This window comes from Mus pahari, chromosome 19 (genome assembly GCF_900095145.1).
Source record: "Mus pahari chromosome 19, PAHARI_EIJ_v1.1, whole genome shotgun sequence".
Classification (NCBI taxonomy): domain Eukaryota; kingdom Metazoa; phylum Chordata; class Mammalia; order Rodentia; family Muridae; genus Mus; species Mus pahari.
In genome coordinates, this window is record NC_034608.1 from 3,120,119 (window position 1) to 3,137,190 (window position 17,072).

The 17,072-nt window shown below is 49.6% G+C and overlaps 2 protein-coding genes across 4 annotated transcripts in view; both read left to right on the forward strand.

Moving 5' to 3' along the window:
• The window catches only part of Znf444 (zinc finger protein 444), a 17,678-nt gene extending 6,553 nt beyond the window's left edge, over positions 1 to 11,125 (forward strand). For all 3 annotated transcript variants that reach the window (XM_021219368.2, XM_021219369.1, XM_029532155.1), the window contains 3 exons: positions 4,143 to 4,483; positions 8,838 to 8,946; positions 10,105 to 11,125. In XM_021219368.2, coding sequence (XP_021075027.1) covers positions 4,172 to 4,483; positions 8,838 to 8,946; positions 10,105 to 10,685 — 1,002 coding nt within the window. In that variant the 5' untranslated portion in view covers positions 4,143 to 4,171 and the 3' untranslated portion in view covers positions 10,686 to 11,125. The remainder of the gene's footprint in view (positions 1 to 4,142; positions 4,484 to 8,837; positions 8,947 to 10,104) is intronic.
• A 3,922-nt stretch (positions 11,126 to 15,047) lies between these two features.
• The window catches only part of Galp (galanin like peptide), a 17,781-nt gene continuing 15,756 nt past the window's right edge, over positions 15,048 to 17,072 (forward strand). Inside the window, 1 exon segment of the mRNA XM_029532050.1 lies at positions 15,048 to 15,078. Coding sequence (XP_029387910.1) covers positions 15,048 to 15,078 — 31 coding nt within the window.

Sequence of the window (17,072 nt, forward strand, 5' to 3'; positions counted from 1 at the left end):
AAAAAAAAAAAAAAAAGAAAGAAAGAAAGAAAGAAAGATGGAAGCAGGAAGGTCAGAAGTTCAAGGTTATCCTATACTGCTTAATGAGTGAGAGGCCAGCCTGGACCATTTGAGACACGAAAAGAAAGGACAGTCAGATAGAGGAATCCTGCAGTAATTATAAGTGCTCCTGCTGGGATGGACAGGTATTCTGGGACTTGGAAGCCCAGGAACCACACCGCTCTAGACAAGGTCCCTCAGTGGAAGGGCGTCCAGGGACTGGAAAGCCCAGGGAGCACAGGGTTCTGAGAGGAAGCGTCATCAGCAGAGACCTCAGCTCCCAGGTGAGCCGAGGAGCTCAGGAGCCTCAGCCCCGCTTCTCTGCAACTTCCCTTCCTTAGTAATCAGGTAGTAAGTAGGCAGGGCAGATAGTACCCACATCTGAGTTCTTACTACAGGCCAGGCTCCACTCACAGTCCTTCCTCTGTTCTCTTTAAAGCTTTTTAAGAGGTCTTTAAAATTTGTGTGTGTTACACATTTGGGTGCCCCAAGAGGCCAGAAGAAGTCAGATTCCCCTAGAATTGGAGTTACGGCCAGTTGTAAGTACCCAATCTGGGTCCTAGGAACAGATTCTGTGGAAGAGCAGTGAATGCTATTAACAGCTAAGCATCTCTCAAGCCCCCCCCATTGAAAAATATTTTTATTAGCATATGTTAACTATGTTGATAGTGGATCCCATGATACATGTATCTTGGTCACATTTACATGACCCTCATAACCCTGTCATCCTCCTGTATGTCACTCCCCTGGTGCCCTTCCTCTTCTCAGTTTGTCTCTCTTCCACCCTCCCCCGCCCCAGAAGCCCTGCGTTTAGTAATGAGGTTCTTTACCTGAGTGTGGATGAGGTGTTATTTATAGGAGTGTAAACTGAAGAAAATGTTAACTGCCTGTGAATCCACAGGCGTCCCCTCCTCTGTAGCAACTGTTAACTGGCTCCTCCTGGTGGCTCAGGGTCTATTGACCCTCTGACCTCTGAGACCCAGATTTGAGGGTACTCATAGCTGCTGAGATTTGGTGTTCCACAACACTCCACCTCTCTCTCTCAGTCTCTCTTCCCTCATCCAGTCACTCTACGCTGAGCCTTGGAGGAAGTGCTACAGATGTCCCACTTAGGGCTGACCATTCAAACATCGCTTGTCCTTAGCACTTTGACCAGCTATGAGTGTCTGTAGTAATGGCTCACTGAAAAAAGGAAGCCTCTCTGACCAAAGATGACAGCAGCACCAAGCTCGAAGGACATGAGCAGAAATATTCAGAAGGCAGTGTGACAGACACATCATGCCTGTGCACAACAGCAGTAGCTTCCTCACAAGGGCCTGTGACATTTCCAGCACAGGCTTTTGTTTAGGACTATAGTAATGGGTGGGACTTCCCTCCTGCGGGGTGGGCCTCAAAGCCAGTCAGAAACCTTGGGTTACCCCCGAAGCTGTCACGCCACTATTGCACCAGTTGGTGTATCTTATGGCTAATTGTTGTGTGGTACCTTCTTGTGTTTCCTTAGTTTAGTAGCCACAAGGAAACTAGGATGAAGGAGACTGCTCAGCCAAGGTAGCATCAGGGAGGGGAGGGGGCCAAGCCGTGAGTCTCGTCTGCTGTAAGAGAGGGAGAGGAGGGAGGGGAGGAGGCCAAGCCCTGAGTCTGGTCTGCTATCAGAGAGGGAGGGGAGGGAGGGAAGGAGGCCAATCGTGAGTCTGGTCTGCTATAAGAGAGGGAGAGGAGGGAGGGGAGGAGGCCAAGCCGTGAGTCTGGTCTGCTATCAGAGAGGGAGAGGGTTTTGTTCTGGTGGTGGGGTTTTTTGTTTGTTTGTTTGGTTGGTTTTTTTAATTTAATTTTTTTTGGTTTTGGTTTGTTTTGTTTGAATTTTAATAAAATTTCTTTTTTTTTTCTACTTTTCTTTTATTGAAACTAGATTTTTTTTCCATGCAATATATTTTAATTATGGTGTCCCTTCTATAAGTGTTACAGCTCTGAGGGAGAATGTTTTCCCCAATGCAAGTGTTGCAGCTCAAGCTAAAGGCATCGTGGAAGTCAGGAGCCAAGAAATACCAGAGTTACACCACACAACAATCCCCACACCAGGGATTTACTGGGCGAGAGACAGGCTGGCTGCCTCTGCTCAGACAGGCCAGAAACAGCAAAGAACTAAACGGGAGGCAGACTTCATGTCTGGTGTTGGGGGGTGCAGGGCTTTCCAGGGTGGGGATTGATGGGATTTCAGGATGGGCTCAGGGGTTAGTGGAGTTTCAAAACCCTGAAGTGAGTTTGGACTTTTTACCCCATACCTTCCCCAGGTCCTCCCCTACTCCCTTCCCGTCCAGCCCATGCTCCTTCTGTCCCTTAGAAAACAAACAGGCTCCTGAAGAATAGTGATAAGATAAAACAAAAATAAATCAGAACAGGACGAAACAAACACAAGACAAAGAAAAAGCGTAGGAAACAGACCCACAAGAATCTCAAAAACGCTGGGCATTGGTGACGCACGCCTTTGATCCCTGCACTCGGGAGGCAGAGACAGGCGGATTTCTGAGTTCAAGGCCAGCCTGGTCTACAGAGTGAGTTCCAGGACAGCCAAGGCTATACAGAGAAACCCTGTCTTGAAAAAAAAAAAAAGAATCTCAAAAACACAAAACTGGAAGCCATAATATATATGCAAAGGACCTGTAAGGTTAAAAAGATAAAAATGAATAAAATAACAGTAAGTTTTAAAGATGCCCTGATTAAACATGACGAGACAACCTCCAAAGTTCCAGTGAGTTTGCTTCCCATTGCTGGGCATGGGGCCTGCCCTTAAGGTTGGTTTGTATACCCAGAGACGGTTGGAGAGAACTATTTTTTAACTTCCAAGCGGTTGTCATTTGGGGATGGCTTCTGGGTTAGGAATGGACTCGTGTGTCCACTCTTAGCTCTGGGACCCCATCTGACACAGACCCATGCATTCCCCTTGCATACTGCCACAGTCTCCGAGGCTGTGTCTGTCCTGTAGGCACTGTTTCCTTCCATCCCCGTCTCCTACAGTCTTTCTGCCCCTGAGCCCTGAGGGGAGGGATTTTGTGGAGACACTCAGTCCTGAGTGTTGCCAGGCTTCTCACCCTTCCCCCTGTCCAGTTGTGGGCCTCTGTTTTTATTCCCATCTGCTGCAGGAGGAAGCTTCTATGGTGACTGAGCAAAGCACTGATCTATGCTATAACAGAATGCCATCTGGAGTCATTTTATTGCTGGCTTCTTTTAGCAGAACAGTAGTATTTGGCTTTGCCCTAGGTCTCTGGGATCTAGTCTCAGCTTCTTGGTCACCTGAGCAGTGTCAGGAATAGATTTCATCTCATGGAATAGACCTTAAATCCAGTCAGATTGTGGTAGGTTACTCCCATATCTTTTGCGCCACCATTGCAACCATGCATCTTGTAGCAGGCCCCAGTGTAGGTGGAAGGGTTTGTAGCTGAGTCGTTTCCCTTTCTCCTTTGGCGTGGTGCAGCTTATCTCCCAGTCCTGCGAACACCAGACCATGGGGTAGGCACCAGCTCAACTTCTCTGTAGGTGTTCAGTGAGTTGTGTAGGTGTTAGACTTGAGCCGTAGGGCTTAAGACTTAGCCGTTTGTGGAGAGCAACAAATAACCTTAGCAATAGCCTAGATTGCTTGGGGGTTTCCATGGGGCTCCTTTGGCCAACAGCTTGATTAGATGTAAGCCATTCCTGGTACTGAAAGCTTCATTTGGTGAAGAGAGATATCCAGTTGAGGCTCCGCTCCCCAATGCTTGGTAATTTCATTTAGATCATACATATACATACATACATACATACATACACACACGCATGCATACATACATATTAAAAAGCTACTTTATTAGGTTTCCATATGACCCATAGAAGAGGTCATTCTAATCACCCTTAAGCACTGATCACAGGGACCTTTGCCTGTCTTCTCTTTGGTCAGAGGCAAGCAGGTATGCTTTCATTTTGCAGAATAGGAAGTCAAAGCCCAAAAGACTGCTAAGACGTGGGCGAGCCGGTAATGGTCAATATCCATTTAGCTTCAGGCGAGTTCCCTTGCTATAGCCTGGGCTGCTGAGCTGGACTCTCCCATTGCTGACTGTTCCTCTCTTCAGGTGCGGGTAACTCAAACCTAGGTGGCCCCATGGAGGCCCCGGCATCCCAGCCAGTGAAGCAGGAGAACCTGGCCGTTGAGGCCCTGACGCTCGACTCCCCGTGGCACCGCTTCCGTCACTTCCACCTGGGCGATGCAGCAGGGCCGCGTGAGGCCCTGGGGCTGCTCCATGCGTTGTGCCGGGACTGGCTCCAGCCGGAAGTGCACACGAAGGAGCAGATGCTGGAGCTGCTGGTGTTGGAGCAGTTCCTGAGCGCCCTCCCTGCAGACACNCAGGCGTGGGTGTGCAGCCGCCGGCCCCAGAGCGGAGAGGAGGCTGTGGCGCTGCTGGAGGAGCTCTGGGTGAGCAGGAGGCCTTGGTGGCCGTGGTGGTGTGGGAGGGGCTTCGCTGGACTATACTTCTCAGCTTGTGGCCGCACATCACACATAAGCAAAAGCCCCCTGAAAACGAAGGTGTAGTATATGGCTGGCGCCGGGTGACAGTTGCTCCTCCAAAGGTGCCTCTCCAGTGTCACCTGCGTTAGCAGTCCCCAGTTCCTCCAGTAATAAATAGTTGGCTGGAAGGTCTAGGTGAAGTCTGCTTTGCTTGGGTTTCCCGTTAATGTAGAGAAAGGACACCGGCTAAAGGAAGTCTTAGGAGTCAGCACAGGTTGTCCGCTACTGATGATGTTGAAGGCAGGGCCGCCTGGCCTTAGCTTCAAAGTGGGGAGCAACAAGCAGGGAGCCCTTAGTCCCGTGTGATAGTGCATACCTCAGGCAGAAGGGTCATGGAGAGTTCAAGACCTGCCTGTAACTAGACAAGGCCTTCTCTTGGAAAAGAAACAAACCCTAAAATAGAACACAGAAGCGGATACCTAAGGTCTTGCTGTGCAGTTTTTACTCAAGCTTGGCTGCATGGCAGATTGCCCATGTGGCTGGCTGGTAATCTGCATGGTTTAAACTCCCACCACAGACGGGTTACATGCTTCTTTTGTCTGGTTCAGGGTCCAAGCAGAGGCCCCCTCTTTCCAGGTGTGACATTTAAAGGCTCATAGATGACCTCCCTGAAGCCAGGACCATAGTAGCAGGTTCTCTGCTGGGTAATTTGGGTTTTGTTTGTTTGTTTGTTTTTGGTTTTTTGAGACAAGGTTTCTCTGCATAGCCCTGGCTGTCCTGGAACTCACTCTGTGGACCAGGCTGGCCTTGAACTCAGAAATCCGCCTGTCCCTGACTCCCAAATGCTGGGATTAAAGGTGTGCGCCACCACACCTGATTCTCAGCTTGTTGCTAGATTCGGTCAGAGAAGTTGCCTGTGGAATGGCCACACAGTGGTAGTCTTCCCCCACAAAAGCACAGGGGTGAGTGAGTTCCAGGACAGCCAGGGCTACACAGAGAAACCCTGTCTCAAAAAAACAAAAACAAAAAAACAAAACAAAACAAAAAAAAGCACAGGGGCTCTTTTCTGACACTGGTTCTGCTGAGGTGCCAGTATAAACCATCACAGTGCATGTAGAGTTTCTCTTTGGTGATGTGCGTGGTCCAAGCTGCATTGTTGTCTCAGCCCTACTCAGTTAGGAGCCTTGCCCTGTTTATTTCATGTGGCCCTGGTTGGAACTGTCCCTGGCGTTAGTGAATGCTATATAAGTGCTTGCTTTGGAACACTTAGGAACACTGCCCTGCCTTGAAGTTTCACACCAGAAGGCCAAGGTGTATTTTGCCTGCTCACTTCTGTTGAGACAGAATGTGACCTTCATAAGATAGAATGACTTGCCTGTGGTAATCCAGCCTGTGGTCTCTGTATACCAGAAGCCACGGGGGGGAGCAGGATGTCTGCCAGCACAAGAAACCTAAAGAATGCTGGTGGCTGGACTAAGAAACTGTGGAGAGTCAGCTCCGGCCTGTGCTTGTGGTTACTACCACAGGAAATGCCAAACTAGTTTGTCTCAGATTTGAGGGACGTCTTAGAGCCCCCCCCCAGAGGCAGCTGGAAACATGGAAACTTAGCACAAAATACTGAGTGTGACAAGAGGAAAAGTTAGAAAAGTAGAAGTAATCCAAGGCATGCTGATCCTTCGAGCTCTCAGCCTTTGAAAAGCATCAGAGTAGGACCACAAGCTTTCTGTAGCACGTTGCCTGGGAACAAAGGAGAAACAGCAGATATAGGTACCAGAGGCAAAACCTGAAGCAGTGTGGGTAGTGAGCAGATAATAGAGCTGTTGAAGCCGGAGCAACTTGCACATGTTTGAAACCTAGAGGGAATGGACTTTTGGGGGGTGAAATTCAAATTGCCAATGTAGTCTCATAAAGAAGCAACAAATCCGGGCTAGAGAGATGGCTCAGCGGATAAGAGCACTGACTGCTCTTCCAGAGGTCCTGAGTTCAAATCCCAGCAACCACTTGATGGCTCACAACCCATCTGTAAAAAGATTCAATGCCCTCTTCTCGTGTGTCCAAAGACAGCTACATACAAAAAAAAAAAGTCAGCTGTGAACCCTGAAAACCAGAGGGCAGAAGGGATCAGATCAGCGACCTAAGACCTTACACAAAAAAGGTACCAGGTCCTGGCAGGTTTTTTTGGTTTTTTTGTTTTTGTTTTTTTGAGACAGGGTTTCTCTGTATAGCCCTGGCTGTCCTGGAACTCACTCTGTAGACCAGGCTGGCCTTGAACTCAGAAATCCGCCTGCCTCTGCCTCCCAAGTGCTGGGATTAAAGGCNTGCGCCACCACGCCTGGCGGTCCTGGCAGTTTTATGTATTGAAGTGCTGCCAAATCTCTAAGGGGTGGATCATTCTTAAACATTTTATAAACTGCTAAGATTATGAAGTGGGGTAGTTCTCAGCTCATCTTGGCTAGGTTGCCAACCCTCTGCCACTACCGCCCTACAGTCCAACCATGCCATTTTAAAGACAACCTGAAGAAGCAAGCTAAGGACTAAAGAGTTTCTCTTTGGTGATGTGCTGTAGCCAGTGGGCTTTACACAGATGCAGAAAATGTTCTCTCTGGAAATTTACCAATGAAGTGCAGCTCTGTCAACAGAACCTATCATTCAAGGCTGAGGGCAGCTGAGTGATGGGGCAGGACTCAGCAAAGGTCAGTATCAGTACACAAGCAAGTAGGTAGGTAGTTAGTGGTACATGCCTGGAATTCCAGCACTCAGGAGGCAGAGGTAGAGGCTGGCCTTGTAGTGAATTTAGAAGATGGCTCCCAGTCTGTAAAGCTAGAGGCTGCCTGAGTGAGTACTGAGCTGATCAAGTCCACCAACGTCCAGGCTGTTCATCCTCCCACACAGGCAGGGCAGAGGCCTGCAGAATCCACACTGCTAGGAATGCTTCTGAGTCTTGACCAGCAGGTAGACTTGTATGCATGGCTAGTCACCTGTGCCTTTGCTGTGTGATCTAGGTCCCTCCAGCCAGTGGTCCAGTACCGTTAAGACAGGAGGTGAGGAGAGGGGTGTTGTGTGTGTAACTCCTGCATCTCATTTCCTAGCACCAGAGGAATTCTGAGCATCACTTCTTGGGAGCATAAGCTTAGGAATCTACCACATGTCCTGGTTCTTAGCTTCATGCTTTTCTGAGTTAAAGGTTGCTTCAAGTTTGCATTTTACCCAGACACCAGCAGTTAAAGTAAGATTCAAAACAAATGAATGAGTTACCTGTTACTTTATAACGAATGTCCCCAAAGCTATGAAGTTGTTGTGGGCCAGAGGGTAGGCTTGACTGGGGAAAGTGGATCTGTCTCAGGGCCTCTTGAAGAGGCCACAGGGTATTGACCATGGCTGTCACCACTTAAAGGCTGACTTGAGGCTGGAACCCCATTTCCAATGAATGTGCTTGCACTGGTTGACAGGAGGCCGAGTTTGAACAGCCTCCAGTATGGCATCCAGCGTCCCTTAGAACGTGCAGCGAAGCAGCTCAGTGGATAAAGGTTCTTGTCATCAAGACTGATGAGGAACTGAACTTCACAAGGTGGAAGGAGGAAGCCAACTCTCAAAAGCCAGTCTCTTGACCTTCATATGTTCAGTTTATTTCCCGCCCCTGCCACACACACACACACATACACACACACACTCTCACACACACACACTCATACACACACACTCACACACATACAGACACACTCACACACACTCTCACTCACACACACACATACACACTCTCACACTCACACACACATACACTCACACACATACACACATACTCACACTCACACACATACACTCACACACACACTCTCACATACACACACACACACATACACACACACACTCATACACACATACACACACACTCAGGGTAGAGAGAAGGCTCTTCAGTTAAAAGCTCTTGCTGCTCCTGCAGACTGGAGTTTGGTTCCCAGTTCCCAGGCCAGGTGGCTCACAATTTCCTGTAACTTCAGCTCCAGAGGATTAGACGCTCAGGCATCAACCCCCCAAACCACAGAAAGGAGTCTTCAAAGGAACCAAAACAGACAGTAGTGTCGGACACCTTTAATCCCAGCACTCGGGAGGCAATGGGTGGAAGATCTCTAAGTTCGAGGCCAGCCAGGACTGCGGAGTTCCAGGACAGCCAGGGTTACACAGAGACATACTTGAAATGTCTTGAAAAACAAAACAAAACAAAAAACAAGATAGGCAGTAGGATTTCAGAACTGTGTGGTGGGAGAATGGCAAACACGGGTTATTATAATTTCTCAATTTGGCATATGCTATCTCATTTCAGGGCCCAGCAACCTCCCCAGATGGGTCGTCAGCAATGAGGGCACCTCGGGATATGACAGAAGGCCCGGGGGTCAGTGTTGGAAAGGAAGAAAGTGGGGTAATTCCCTTAGGTGAGCAGCCAGCCCCTTCCTCATTTCATTCTTGATAAAGAAGTCCTTGTCTCCCAGGCTAAGTCAGGGACCGACCTGGCAATTTAAACTCAGGGAACGCAGTAGGGACAGCTCACACAGGCCTGCCCTTGGGGAACCAGCTCACGGAAGGCGGGCTCACACGCCACTGTCTGCCAGGTGCAGCTCTGCCAGCCCGTGGAAACTATAGCATACTAAAGTGATGTGCTCTTTGGAGCTAAGGTCTCCTTGTGCAACCCAGGCTGATACAGTCCCCTGCCTCAGTCTCCCGGAGTGCTGAGATTTGAGGCATGCGGCTGTGCCCAGATCTGGTTGTAGTGCATTTGGGTGCAGGGTTGTAGAAGGACTCGCCCAAGGGTGAATGCTGCTAAATCCGGATTGGGCCCAGGCAGCATACCTTGGGGTATGCACCCCGACATGCTCTGCCTATCCCAGGTGCTATGGTGGTCTGTGTTAAGTTCCCAGCCCTGAGCTGGGCATGGAGTCTGTTATGTCACATTAGGATGAAGTGACTCCTTATATCTCTTAGACGGTGGGGCAGACGCCAGATATTCAGGAAGAAATCAAATAGCAGTGGAGGGTGGGAATAGGGCAGCAGTGGGAGACAAGTGGGCATTTCAGACAGCAAAGGAAGCCAAGTTCATGATGTAAAACTACTGGAACCAAGGTTGTGGACATTCCTAGGGCTCCACAGAACAGATGGGAAACCTAGACAAAGGGGTCATATGGTTCATCTGTCCCCTAGTTTCCCTGCCTCAGTCCACTAGTTTGTTCCATTCGGACACTCTCAGCCCTTATAGTGCAGTCAGCCCACCCATTGTGTTCTCAGTAATGTCCCTCTCTCCCCACCATCTGGCTCCTCCATCCATCACCTTTGTTCTTACAACAGTATGAACCCTCACCCATGTGTCCATCAGTCCACCCCACCCCCCAATACTCCCTCTACCGCCCTCCCACCTTTATGTCTGTTTACTCCCTACTCCCTGACTAGTCAGCTGCAGATTGGTGTTTATTAGGCTGCGTGAAGCTCCGCTAGGAGGCATAGAAGTGGGAAACCTGCCCTCCAGGCCACCTCCCTGCCCCAAACTGCTGCTCACCAGCTCAGCCTCAGCCCTGACTGCAGTGTACCTTTTCCCGCAGGAACCGGGGCCTCCTCCGGGACAGAGGTACCCGCAACAGGGAGCAGCGGGGCCATGCGCCCNTATAAGNAGGAGCCGGGCAGCCCCCCACCAGCTCCGCTGGCACCGGTCCTCCCTGCCTTCCTGGCAGCTCCAGGCACTGTGTCATGCCCGGAGTGCGGCAAGTCTCCCTTGAAGCCGGCGCATCTACTGCGCCACCGGCAAAGCCACTCCGGTGAGAAGCTGCACGCGTGCCCTGAGTGCGGCAAGGCATTCCGGCGCAAGGAGCACCTGCGGCGCCACCGCGGCACGCACCCGGGCAGCCCAGGGCCTGCATTGCGCCCCCTGCCAGCGCGCGAGAAGCCGCACGCGTGCTGCGAGTGCGGCAAGACCTTCTACTGGCGCGAGCACCTGGTGCGACACCGCAAGACACACTCTGGTGCGCGGCCTTTCGCCTGCTGGGAGTGTGGCAAGGGCTTCGGGAGGCGTGAGCATGTGCTCCGTCACCAGCGTATCCATGGCCGGGCCGCCGCGGTAGCGCAAGGGACTTCAGCACCAGGTCCAGAGGGTGGTGGTGCCTTTCCGCCTTGGGCTCTGGGGTAGCTGTGGTTCTAAACACCCACTTCAGGGCGTCATCCCCTTAGAGTTCTCCCAACCCCATTGCCTCTTCCCTTTCGGGCCCCATATCCAATCCTTTCTTCTGGAGTGCTCAGCTTTCACCCTCCCCTGCGAAATACCCTTCTCTCCCTCCCTCATTCCATCCCCTTTTCATGGAGGAGAGACTTGCCCCAGAACACCCTTCCAAGTGGGAAAGGGGGCTCAGGGAAGGAGCAGAGCCCCCACTCCTCCCTCCCAAGGAAGATGACCTTGATCTTGAACCCCAGGACAGAATTGGGGCCAATGAAGAGAGGAGGCCCAGACCCAGATCTGGTTCTCTCCACAGCCTAAAGGAATGAGGTGGGGAGAGGTACCCGAGAAAGCTTGCCACAGATGGCAGGTCACCAGCATCTGAGAGAGTAATAAAGTGACTGACTCAGTGTGTACAGGAGTCCGTGACTCTCCGATGTTGTGGGAGCTGAGCATCTGAGGCACCAGGGGACTTGGGGACTCCACCTCACACATCGCAGGAAGAAAGACTAGACTCAGAAGGTCTGGCACCAGATACAGTCCCATCCTGGTTGTCCTAGCTGTATATAGCTTCAGGTAGGTGGACCCTTTTCTGAGCAATAGTTCCAGTTTTGTAAGTCATGGTGCTTGTAAAGTTGCCCACAACCATTACTGAGTTAATAAGGTAGGTGCCTCCGGTACACTCCTAAATAACCACGTGCCAGCCAGCAGGTCTGGAAAGCACATTTTACCAAGAAGACTCCATTCTGGACTTGGGAAGGCAAGGGTTGCACTGTGACCTCAGTTCTTCACAGTGGCAGTCTGGGAATCTAGACCTAACTTCTCTTCAGGACGTGTTTCTTTGGGCATACAGTCTGCCCCAACCTGCTGTGGCAGACTCTTTGGGACAGTCCTTGGCATGGTCCTGCTGGGTTCTCTGGGTACCAGCTTTAAGCTCCTGGGCGCTCCTTCCTTACCAGCACTCTATATAATGGCTTTACAAAGTGGAGGGAGGTAGAGGAACCCCAGTGCTCACTCTTATTTTTTGTCTTAAGATGGAAACTTGCTGAATCAGTCTAAGCTGACCTTGATCTCATTGTGTAACCAAAGGTGACCACAGATTTCTGATTCTCCTGTCTCCATCTCCCCAGTTTGAGGATCATAAATGTGCACTATGTTGTCTGGGATCTTAAAAGGCATGTACCACCATGTCCAAGTTTTATTCTGGTTTTGTTTTATGGGGTTTTTATTTATTTATTTTGAGACAGGGATGTCATGTAGTCCTCACTATCCTGAAGCTTGCCATACATCAGGATGCCCCCAAACTCATAAGAGATCTGCCTACCTGAGTGCTGGGATCAAAGGTGCGGGCCACCAGGCCTAGTCCTTGTTAACATTCTTGTTCTTAATGCATACATGGGACCTTGCTGGAATGCATACCCAAAGAAATGGTCGAAGCTGGACACAACTATACTTTTAGGAAAAGAGCAGTAAGTGTGTGAATGAGTGGCAGAATGGGTAGGGGTGGGGCTCTGGCAGAAATGGGAGGTTCACTAGGAAATACAGTTAGGAGGGTTATATGATGCTATCTTCCCGAGAGTATGCATTTCTTTGAATCAGTGCTGCCCTCTGGTGGTGAGGGCTGTGTCTGGAACTAAGAAGAAGGCCTAACATCTCTGGGAGTTTTTCCACCTCTCAAGTAGGAACAAACAGGTAGACAGCCCTTTCCACAAAGAGGTTTTTCAGGGGCATATTTACACTCATCCTTTACACCTTCAGTAGTCTTGACTGTGGCGCTCTAGCCCCAGCCCCTGTTAATCATGTTGCTGCTGCCTCCGGCTTGCAGTTCTAGTGGCAGATGAATAGGAAAGTTATCTAATTAGTTTTTCCAAAATTTTACAGCTACTCTGTTTCAGAGACTCACAACAGTGTAGATGCAGGTAACACCTGCCACCTTTGACAAAGCTGCCAAGCCCCAATGTCCACCCTAACATGGCTAATGAACCCTAGTTCTGAAGCCCACACCAAGACATTGATGCATGGTTCAGGGTCTATACCCATGCAGTATCTTTCATGGCAGCACTTGGTGTGGAGATGCCAGTCTTGTGCAGTAGGACAGACTGGAGAAGTCACATTATCAGCTGCATACTTTCAAGTTCCTGGGAGGAGCATGGAACAAGGAGAAGGTAGGAGTGTTGTGCAGACCAAGGGCGTGTCATTTGACTATAACAGAAAGCACACAGTGAAAACGCTGTGCTTGTCTGAGACGAGTCAGTGGGTAAGAGTACTTGCTCTGTAAACACAGGACCCGGGCTCAATTCATCAGCATCTATAACATTGCACTGGCACAAAAGCAGAATTATTGCTAGTGAGAGAGAACTGAGAACCCGTACTCCTATAGCCACTGGTTTTTGACCCAGAGGCCAACGATACTGAAGAAAAGATGGCATCTTCAACAGATGGTGCTGGTTACACTAGATAGCCACATATAGAATGGGCGTAGATCCATATCCATCACCCTGCAATAAAATTCACCTCCCGATGGGCCAAGGGCATCAAGATGAGATACACTGAATCTGATAGAAGATGGGGAGTAGGCTTGAACTCATCCCAGGAAAGGACTCTGAGCAGAGCACCGACAGCCCAGGCACTAAGTCCTACACTTGATAAATGGGACCTCATGAAGCTGAAAAGCTTTGCACAGCAAAGGACACTTATCGTTCAAGCAAAAATGACAGCAAGAAAAGAAGTCTTTACCAGCCTCCTATCTAGCAGAGCCTACACCCAGAATGGATGGAGAAGTAAAGGAACCAAGCTTCAAGTAAACAACCCAATTTAAAAAGTGAGGCATGGCAACATGCAGAGTTCTCCAAAGGTTAAGCCAATGGCTGAGAGACATTTTTAAAATGTCCAGCATCTTTGTCATCAGTGAAAATGCAAGTTAAATGACTTTGAGATTTTAGCCTAGTCATAATGGCTATGATTTGAAGAAAAGAAACGAAAAAGAAAAGGAAGGAAGGAAGGAAGGAAAGAGAAAGAAAGAAAAAAAGAAAAGGAAGGAGAGAAAGAAAGGAAAAGAGAAAGAAAGGAAAGAAAAAGAAGGAAAGAAAAGGTAGCCGGGCGTGGTGACGCACACCTGTAATCCCAGCACTCAGGAGGCAGAGTTCAAGGCCACCCTGGTCTACAGAGTGAGTCCCAGGACAGCCAGGGCTACACAGAGAAACCCTATCTGGAAAAACCCCAAGTAAATAGATAGCAAGTGCTGGTGTTGGTGTTGAAGAGTGAACACATACTTGTTGCTGGTGGAAGTAGACTAGCGCAGCCAGTATGGAAGTCAGCCTGGAGGTTTCTAAAAACAAGAAACCAACAAAAACCGAAAATAGCTGCACTACTCATGGGCACATCCCCCAGAGACTATACCATCTTGCTATAGACACTTGTTTGCCCGTGTTCATGGTTGCTCTGTGTATAGCCAGAAGGTGTAAACTGCTTAGATGTCTGTGATGAGTTGTACATACTTGGCCCAGGGAGTGGCACGATTAGGAAGTGTAGCCTTGTTGGAGTAGGTGTGCCTCTATGGGCATGGGCTTTAATACCCTTATTCTGGCTGCCTAGAAATCAGTATTTTCCTAGCAACCTCCAGATAAAGATGTAGAACTCTCAGCTCCTCCTGCACCATTCCTGCCTGGACACTGCCATGCTCCCACCTTGATGATAATGGACTGAACCTCTGAACCTGTAAGCCTGCCCCAATTAAATGTTGTCCTTATAAAAATTGCCTCGGTCATGGTGTCTGTTCACAGAAGTAGAACCCTAACTAAGACATGTGCATTAACCAATGATGTCCATCAAACACTGAAAATATACATGTACACAGTGGGCTGTTCAACTGTTAAGGACACAAAACTCTGAAATTCACAGGTAAATGGATGGAGCTGGAATCAAATCATTCCGAGTGAGGTAACCCAGACCCAGAAAGGCAAGCATGGCACATTTTCTCTCATTCGTCCACATCAGCTTTATGTCTTCACATTTGTATGTCTCATTTGGGATATTCATGAGCTCAGGAAAGTAGTAAGGGGCAGGCTGGGATAGGGGCTTTCAAGGGAAGGGAGATAGAAGGTGGTAATATAAACGCTCCTTTTTATAAGCAGAGGCGACGCTCACGTTGACTTTATCAGTAAATCACAGGAATGTGTAACTTGAAGAACAGATAGAGGGACTGTGAGATGAAACTCAGCTAGGCAGGGTCACCCCAGGGGCCTGCTCTCTGCACGCAGTGCTGGTACAGCCATGGCCTGGTTCTGCTGGAGTTTGGCTCCCCCTCCTGGTGACAGAGAGAGAGAGACAGCAGCTCCCATGGCCAAGCTGTGCTTTGAGCAAGAAACAGGTGAGAGAGGGTGTGAATAGAGAACACTGGGAAGAAATGTGGAAATGAGGCGACTGGAGAACTGGCTCAAGGCCTGAGAGTGCCTACTGCTCTTTCAGGGGACCCAAGTTCAGTTCCCAGCACACACGCCTTGTGGCTCACCACTTCCCTGTGACTCTAGCTCCAAGGGATCTGGCACCCCTTTCTGTCTTCTGCAGGCATCTGCGCATACCTGACACATATGCATACAGACACATAAACACGTAAGTAAAATGAAAAAGTATTCTGGATGAGAAAGAACGAGGTCTTTGGGCCTCTTTTCTCTTGACTGTTCCCCCCCCTTCCCTCCCTGTGGTCTCTAGGTAACCTCCTCTAGGTATCCATCCCATAGTCCTCTGTCCTTTGTCCTGACGTCATCACCTCCCATCCTCTCTTCTGTTTCCCAGAAAAGCCATTTACACGTTCTTGTCATTTTATCCTTCCCGAGAGTCTTCTTCCTCCTCCTCCTCCTCCTCCTCCTCCTCCTCCTCCTCCTCCTCCTCCTCCTCCTCCTCCTCCTCCTCCTCCTCTTCCTCCTCCTCCTCCTCCTCCTCCTCCTCCTCCCCCAGATCTGAGGTCACACAAAGGAAACTGCAGCCCAACAGCTCTCATCCATTCCTTTCCTTGACTTGACATTTTCCAGTCAAAACAAGAAGGAACAGGGGCCGGTTCCAGAAGGAGTCCTTTAGGTGCGAGGGAGTGGGGAGGGAGGTGGGGGGGTGATATAAAGAGAGGAGACGGAGAGACGAAAGTGCTCCGTGGTCAGTGGGATATGGGAGGGAGAGGAGGCCCTTTGGCAGAGAGGAAGAGACAGAACTCCAAGAGAATCCAGACTTTCTTACCATCTCTCTGGGAGCAAATGGCAGTTCCAGGAGTTATACCCCACCCCACCCCACCCCACCCCACCCCCAATTTCTTCTCGAAATTGGCTGCTGTCCAAGGCAAAGAAGGAGAGAAAGGAAGAGAAAGATATTAACAAGCAAGGAGAGAGCTGGAGCACACACAGTGGCCCCGTAAGTTGCTCACCCTACAGCTGTATTGAAATCCAGGAGCTATCTGTTCTAGGAAATTATTGGCCAGTGAGATAGCTCATTGTGGGAGTGTGCTAGCCATCAAGGCAGATGACCTGACTTTAATACCTAGGACTCATATGATGGGTTGTCCTCTGACCTTCACACATGTGTTATGGCATATGACTACCACAAATAAATAAGTGATGAAATTTTAGAGTATGTATGTTTGTGTGTGCACATGGGTGAGTGTACCTGTATGCACGCACAGAGGCCACAAGAGGGCGCTGTGTGTCCCTTTTCACCACTCTCCACATAACGCCTTTGTCTCCCAGAACCTAGGACACATTTTTTTTCTTGGTTAGGCTGGTGGTCTGCCTGTTTCTGTCTATCCACCCCTTGTACCAAATCGAGGCTGGGCATATAGGAGGATATAGGGTATCTGGCTTGTTACATGAATCCTGGGGTCCACATTCCTTAGACCTCGTGATTGTGCGGCAAGCACACTTACCATCTGAGCCATCTCTCCAGCCCCTTATTTTGTTCTGTGGTTGGTTGAGTCAGGGGTTCACTAAAGACGAGACTGGCCTGGAACTCATGAGCCACCAGCCTCAGTCCCCAAAGTGCTGGGATTACGTGTGTGTGTGCGCGTGCGCGCGCGCGAGCGAGCCTTCCGGACTGAGAGGTGGTGGCACACATCTTTAATCCAGGCAGTCAGAAAGCAGAAGCAGGTGGATCTCTGTGAGTTCAAGGCCAGCCTGGTCTACAGAAGGAGTTTCAGGACAGCTAGCACTACACCATAAAACTCTGTCCTGGAAAACAACAAAAAATAACTATGAGCTTTCAAGCTAAGCTCCAGGAGCCATTTTTAGGATGAGGTTCATGGAGAAAGGAAACACTGAGAAACACAGATAGACAAACAGATGTACACATGCATGTGCACACATGTACACACACACACACACA